The 7,482-nt window shown below is 40.4% G+C and overlaps 1 protein-coding gene across 1 annotated transcript; it reads right to left on the reverse strand.

Moving 5' to 3' along the window:
* Window positions 1–1,627: 1,627 nt before the first annotated feature.
* agpat4 (1-acylglycerol-3-phosphate O-acyltransferase 4 (lysophosphatidic acid acyltransferase, delta)) lies at window positions 1,628–5,684 on the reverse strand. The gene is made up of 9 exons (XM_070916059.1): window positions 5,545–5,684; window positions 4,706–4,887; window positions 4,315–4,484; window positions 4,036–4,197; window positions 3,775–3,928; window positions 3,521–3,623; window positions 3,342–3,417; window positions 2,673–2,871; window positions 1,628–2,091 (listed from the first exon to the last, which is right to left on the reverse strand). The coding sequence occupies exons 2-9, from the start codon at window positions 4,881–4,883 to the stop codon at window positions 2,000–2,002; spliced, it is 1,134 nt and encodes a 377-aa protein (XP_070772160.1). The 5' UTR covers window positions 4,884–4,887; window positions 5,545–5,684; the 3' UTR covers window positions 1,628–1,999.
* Window positions 5,685–7,482: the final 1,798 nt, after the last annotated feature.

Below are 7,482 nucleotides of genomic sequence, written 5' to 3' on the forward strand. Positions count from 1 at the left end.
GATCCTGATCTGTTTACTTTCCTTGAACAAAAATCATTTTCAAAACACTGGGAAAACTGTGTGAACACCTTCTAATAAGGCATCCTTTATAAAGTGGTTGTAAGTTGTAACTAATGGCTTTATTAATGGTAAATTAGATGATAAATTATTGAATTATTATTAATTACTAATAAGAAAATGAGAAACTGAGTTTGAACAGCTCTTCTTAATAATGGCTTATGAATGATCGATAAAGCATTAGTTTTAGATTGATTAACCATTAACCTCTAAACCCTTCATTAAGAGTATAAATTTATATATAAATATATATGTATATTATGTATGTATATGTATGTATATATGTGTGTGTGTATATATATATATATATATATATATATATATATATATATATATATATATATACTGTCACTGTAGTGCTTATTGAGAAGAAGGTGAACACTGTGAGAAAATGAATAATGGACTTTCTTCAACACAGTTGTAGTGTGAAATGAGATTTGATATATATTTTGCAGTTGTCTACAAAAGCACATTTGACTTGATACAGTGCAACTGACAGTTATACATTTGAAATGTTATTGACAAATGTATTTACCGTTGACACATACACTAAATGTTTTGAGTGAATGACAGCAATCTGGAGGACAAATGAAAAGTCTAGGTTTTGTGAACAAAGATAGTTTGTCTACATTTTTGCTGCTTCATGCAGACTGATTAATAATTCAACTGCGTGCATGCAACATAGAATGATCTTGTTCAGAGCAACAAAGTTACCACTGAAGGGACAGCAGCTAAACATCAGCCAGCACCCACAGGCTGAAGTATCATCTGTACTCACAGCTACTGATGCAGCAGCCCAGTCTGATGTTGATCCTGCGAGCCAGCTGCTGACTGACCAGCCACAGAGGTACAGAGCTGCAACAGGTTGATAATGAGAGGGGGAAAATAAATAAGTACATTTACTGTACTTAAGTGCAATTTTAAGGTACTTGTACTTTAAAACAACTTTTGCTTTAAACTTGTACTTTAAACGTTCTTTGTTATGTATTCTATGATGACCCTGAAGAACGGCACAAGCCAGAACTCTCTGATCTGATAAGGAAGTTGTTCCTCATCGTGCTACATGCACCCTGGAAGAAGGTGAAGTTGCGTCAGAAAACCCTACTCTGTTTATTAAGATTACCTTTAACTGGATTTTCATTACTGTCTTTATTTTCATACCACACCGGGGGAGATGGACAACACACTTGGAATAGCGGCTAAGAAATGACATCTTGTGTAGTCCTGGTGACGAGTATGTGTGCATGTATCACTGCTGAGTAAATCCTACCAGTGGGACTGCTGGCTATTTTCCATCTTCATGGAAAGTTAAGGAGTGATAGAAAAGATCTTCAGTGCTTTTGTAGCAAATCTAGTCGCTGCTCTGTTCATAGAAAAAGGGGGCTGCTCTTCCTCCCTGCTGCACACAAAACATCCACACAACCATACACTGACACACACACCACACATTCTGGCCCTCTGCCACTCTTACAGTGTTTACTATGTACAAATTACTAATACAAATACAAATATTAATAAACCAACATGTTTTTGAAAAAGTGAAATGTTTATTTTCTTCTACCATGAAAATGTCATTTCTGCTTTACATTACAACCAAAGAGGTAGTCCATTTTTAATTTAAGTTTGAGTTACGGGTGAAAATGTTTGTCTTGACTGTATTCACATATTTACACTGTGATTTGAGGAGAATGCAGTAAAGCCATATTTGATCTTGCCTGAAATTCTTATCTCAAGTTTCCCCAAAGCAAGCTGCCTACCATGATCCAGTTTCATGATCTTACATCTTGAGCTTTTGCAGCATAGCGTTAAGACGAGACTTCTATGTCTGCATTGTGCTTTGACTCAGGTTTAGCAGATCCTGTCTGACTGGTGTTTACACATTCTGCTGCCGGCATGCTTGCAGATTAGTAGCTGTGCAAAGAAGCAGCGTCTTTGAGACTCTTTAGTTGTTGTTTAGGGGAGCCTCCTTATTCCCGTAGCTGGAGCCTCTGTCAATCTCCGTCTGGCCAATCATCCAGCGAACTCCCAGTGAAACTGTGAAGGAAGGATTCAGAACATTTACAATGATTACTTGAGCAAGTCACACATGAGTGGTGACAGGTTTTTGAGATCCTGTACAGGTTATTTCCACACTAAATTCCCTTTTTAATTTAGTACATTTCAAAGTGTTTCAAAGACTCTTCAGGATCCGAATTTAGTGACGTGGTTGAATTTGTCACTGAGATGGGAAGCTAAGGGTTAAGTCTGTCAACAATCAATGTCCAAAAAGAAAATCCAAAATTTAGCTCCAATTTAACTGACACTTTTTTAATAAATGTTTAAGATTGAGCAAACATGGGCACTTATTGTGGAAACTGTGACATGCTCTTAATGAACCCACGCTGTTAGAGAAATAATTTCTCTATTTAACACCTCAGTGAAACTCTTTAGATGGATGAATGTTTAACTTTGAATGCTGTTAGGAACATGCTCCAAAACAGGGGACTTACATTTGAGCTGTCAAATCTGCTGCTTTTTGGAATATGTGGACAGAAAGGATCTGATTAAATTTAGGGAAAGACCGTTTCACCCATTTCAGACTGACGTCACTTTGGGCTTGAGTGCATGAAACCAACCTGCAGAGCAGAGAGCCACAGCAGCTAAGATGGTCAGCGATGATCCAGAGCTGATCAGCTGAGCGAGAAGCAGGCCGAGCGGGTACAGCAGCAAGCAGGCCCAGAACAACCAGTTGATCAAGGCCCAGGGTCGCCGTGGAGGGCTCACTATGGGGCCAGGGAAACGCCCTGTCTGTGTGTAGTGCTCCTGGAAGCTATCCTGTCGACACATTAATGCAAACATAACAAGTCCTTAACAGAAGAACATGGCTGTTGGCTGGCTGTAAGTCTGTTGCTGTTAATGTCTCTAGAAAATGGTAGGAACAAAAATGTAACTAGTATAATATTCATCATTAGCCAGTTCAGATTAATGACTCACTCAAAGTGTGTGAACAGAAAAGTAATGAGAGACGCTACAGACTTAAACTTAGCTTAAGACATGTTATAGTCCATGGTCTTCCACAGTGTTTTATAGTGGAAGCAGGCCACACCTTGCTAACATCCCACTTTATGAAATAAAACATAAAAAGAGCAGAGCAGAGGCACTATTTTACACAGTAAATACTACAAACTGAATGAGTTCGGCTACTGTTTTGGCCGTGAGGATCTGGGAGGCTTCCCCTCTACTCAACACTCCCCTGTGGGAAACCCTGTATCCATCAGAAACGTCCACCTTCAACATACTCTAACCTTTTCCTGGTAGAGTTTGTGGAGCCAAGCAGCGCACTCTGCCTCATCTTCTGGGATCAACTCTAGAGGGATTCTCCTACAAGAAAGAGCTGAAGTCAGATCTCTCAGATAAAGAATGATTACAGCAGAAAACAGGAAGTGAAATGTTGCAATCCTTACTGTAAAATGTTTCTTTGTACCTCACATATAAATCTGCATGATACTTCTTCCCATTAAGGATCCCAAGCAGGGTTGGCGTTTCGTTGTTTCTGAAGTTCAGTGTGGAATCATAAACAGCTGCAGCTGCACAAGACAAGACACACAGGCACAGCAGCTAACTGTGCAGCTCATTTGATTTGCAAATACCTCAAGCCTTTCCCTCTCAAAAACATGCAGCTATCTGTGATATCTACTGGTGGCCATATTTAAATACTTCTTCATGATGGATACTCACCAGCCCCTCTGAGGTTTTGGACAGTTACCCAGAATCCTTTGGTCCTGGGCAGAAGATGATACTTCAGTTTGGGTAAACCTTTGCTCTCAGCCACCTGCATGCTGATCTGGTGCTTCTTTGGTGTCAAACGTGTTCCTTCACAGTAGAGCAAGAACTAGACCCAGGAAATGAGATCGTTTATGAATAGCATCCTTCAAAATATCTCTGTAATGTCGCTCAGCTATCTTGATTTCATAATAATTTCCACAGGTTGATATTTACCCAGTAGTTTTCTGGGTAATCTCGCAGGTTCTGAAGACTCTGAGCCACCGTCATTCTGTCCTCCTCCCACTTCCTCTTGCAGAAAACTATCTCCAAGAAGTACCACATCCAGCCAATAACAGGCACATAACTCAACTCTTTTTTGGCTAGCACTTTTGAGCTCTGGAAAAAGATAAAAATTGAAAGCATGTTAAAAAAAGGACAAAAAAGGATAGCACTGAAATGCCAAAAGGTCAAAAAAGGGGCAATGGTGGAGATTTCTGGGACACTTTCTCTCACCCCAAGAACTCCGAATCTCTCACAGAAAGTCCAGCCACACAGGAAGTCTATCTCAAAACTGTGGTTGAGAACCACAATTGCGTTCTCATTTCCATACAGTGGATAACTCTTTGGGTCTGTGTAGAGCGTGCATTCTGTCCCAGACCACCACTCCAGGGCAGCGACCATCTCTGAGGATCATAAGGACACAATAATGTAGAAAAGTCTATGTTTTGTGAAAAAAGGGTAGTTTGACTGCATTTGTAAAGCGGCCTTATGCCTCATATAGACTGCTTAATAACACCACGGCGTGCATGCATCAGGATTGGACAGATTTCTTCCTTCCAGCAGGAAAACAAACACAGTACCAACAGACTCCAGTATCATCTATGTGGCAGAGAACAGTACTTACGGCTACTGATGCAGTAGCCCAGTCTAATGTTGACCCTGCGGGCCAGCTGCTTACTGACCAGCCACAGAGGTAAAGTACAGAGCTGCAACAGGTTGATAATGAGGCCGCTGACCAGGAACACATAGCAGATGATCAGTTGACTCAAGAACTGGGATTTCAGCAGCTGCAGGAGGGCCATTGTTCTGTAAAAGTTGCACAACTTATTAGAACACAACCACCCCCTCATGTCACACACCTGACTTAAGACGACATATTTCATCATTGTCAAAACAGAGCTATCAGCTTGTGTTGGCCGCAACAGCAACTGTTCTCACTCAGCCCACTCTGACATAAAGGTTTTCTTTGACTGGACTTTCTCGTGTCATCTGCTGAATGGAGCCTTTGAGCTGGACTGCGCATAAACAGCCAATCACAGGCCAAACGATTTCTCCTGAAAGTACACATGACCTTTTCAGGGATAGGTGCACTGTATCTTCAACTATTCATAGCCCAACCCATAACTATGCTGCAGTTTTGTCAGAGACATTTCCTAAAAAGTCGAGGTAATATCAGTTTATATGAACACTCATATAATAATCAATTGGATCAGTGTGCTCAGAAAGGTCAGGCCAATCATTCTGTGGTTTAGCAGCTTATGATAAGGTTACATTTCCCACTTACAGCTGTTCAAACTGTTTCTGGTGGTAAAACACCTGCCTGCAAATCTGCAAAGTGAGTGGCAACAAACAATCATCCAATAACACTTCCAAATCTCAAAGCAGCATCTACATGTGGGTGGTGACATGAGACGGAAGTAAAGCTTAGAAATAAAGTTTGATAAAGGTCAAGTTATTACTCACCTATAACAAACGTAAATGACAGACAGTCTGTGGGCTCCAAGAGAGATGTCAAAAGATGTCAAAATAAAAGAACACCAGTCTTCACTATGTGTCCATGCCCTGGAGTTACTGCAGTTCTTCTTCAGATTTTAGTCATGATTCATTCACACATGATGTGTATCCACCAGTGGACTCACCGTGAAAAGAAAACTTCCCTGCACAGGGAACCACACCCATCTGCAAGCCACGCCTGGACCCGAGGATGGAGACGTCTGTGCGAGGTTTGCGTCCTTTCCAGAAACTCTGGAGCCAGGACGGCTGCAAATATCGTTTATGCTTTTCAACATAAATCAATAAATGGTGAAGAAAAAAACGTGATCGCTGTTTTCACGACTGCACGCACACACAGAGACACCATGTCCATAGCCACCGTAGCCGCTCTGTTACCATGGTGACATGTTAAAAAGTTATACATTTCAACGATATAGCCACAAAAGCGTTCATTTAATCCGACATGGATTTATTTTGTGGATGATCTGAACAAGTAAAACGATTTTTATCAGGACGCCATAATCTCACAACATTTCCCGACGCTGATGCAATTACACTCTGTCGTTTGTTGGTGCCACAATTTGGGACTGAGTGAGACCTCTTCGGGCTCCCCCTCTTCTCTGCGTTGCCTGTATTTGGTAACAGGAACTGCACGAGGACGTCAAATTGGGAGTGGGACACATGCGCAGTGGTCTTTTCTTCATAAATGTATCAAAGTCTCGTGAAGCTAGTGAAAGTAACTGGTAAACATGGCGGAATGTTGGTGGACAGCACCCCCTGCTGGGGATGCACTGTATGTGCGTAAGATTAAGTGATTTTACTGCTGAGCCCAAAGTGAATGCAGTCAGCATCACTGGAGTTGGCTGTTAGTAGCAATAAGGTGGACGTGTAACAGAAATTAAACACTGTACAAAACAATGTAGCTAGAGGTTGGTACTGAATGACTTCTATGCCCTCCAAAAACTACAAAATACATCCTGCAAACAGTCACTCCAGTAGCTGACTCATTAACCTGTTAAACACTGGTTGTTCATTTAAAGTTCCCCACAAGCAGGTTTAAAGTTAAATATTTAGTCAACATTCTTGTAAAATCAACAGTACTCATACTAAGAGACCTAAAATGCCACATATTTAATGACTGCATCAATTCTGAAATATTTCAGATATCTTCTGCATTATCTGCATTTCCTTAAAATGTAGGCTGTGAAACTTAAGTATTTTGTAGCTCAGAACCAAGACAGCTTTCTTAAATTACTATGTAAAACTCCTTTTCTGGATACAAAATCAAGTTTGATAAAAGCAAGATTCCTCTATTGACTTTGCAACATGAATAACTTTAACAGGCTAAATAATCCACTTCCTAAAATTACAGGTTCTCCAAGAGGCCACACATAATAAGTCAAGTCAAGAGCTCTGCATCAATCAGGTCTGTCGCAGTTAATAATTACATCTGTATGAGTTGGCTTGTGGAAACGCTGAGTTAGATAGACCATCTCCTCTCTCAGAAAATATTATCATTCCTCAGCTGAAAGTAAAATAGAGCAGAAGTGGAAACAGCTACACTCATTACTTTTCCTGACTGATGTTAAACCCAAGACATTCACTTTTAATGCTAACTTCAATTTGACCAAAAAGACAGACATTTTCCCTTCGCCAACCCCAGGGGGAAGTAAAGACTCACCGAACACACTCCCTTAGATGAGAAAAACATTAATAGAATAATTATCCTCTAAATAACAAATCGGTTTGACTTTTTATTGTGTGCACACATATGTTCTGTTTTTTGTCTGCAAAAAAAACATGTTATGATATGTCATCTATATGGAACCTCCATGCCAAAATAAACACTATTTGATTATTTTCTTTTGCAACCCAGAGACCCCTGAAAGGAGGTTAATGGGGTCCTGT

The sequence above is a fragment of the Enoplosus armatus genome, chromosome 12 (assembly GCF_043641665.1).
Source record: "Enoplosus armatus isolate fEnoArm2 chromosome 12, fEnoArm2.hap1, whole genome shotgun sequence".
Taxonomy (NCBI): domain Eukaryota; kingdom Metazoa; phylum Chordata; class Actinopteri; order Centrarchiformes; family Enoplosidae; genus Enoplosus; species Enoplosus armatus.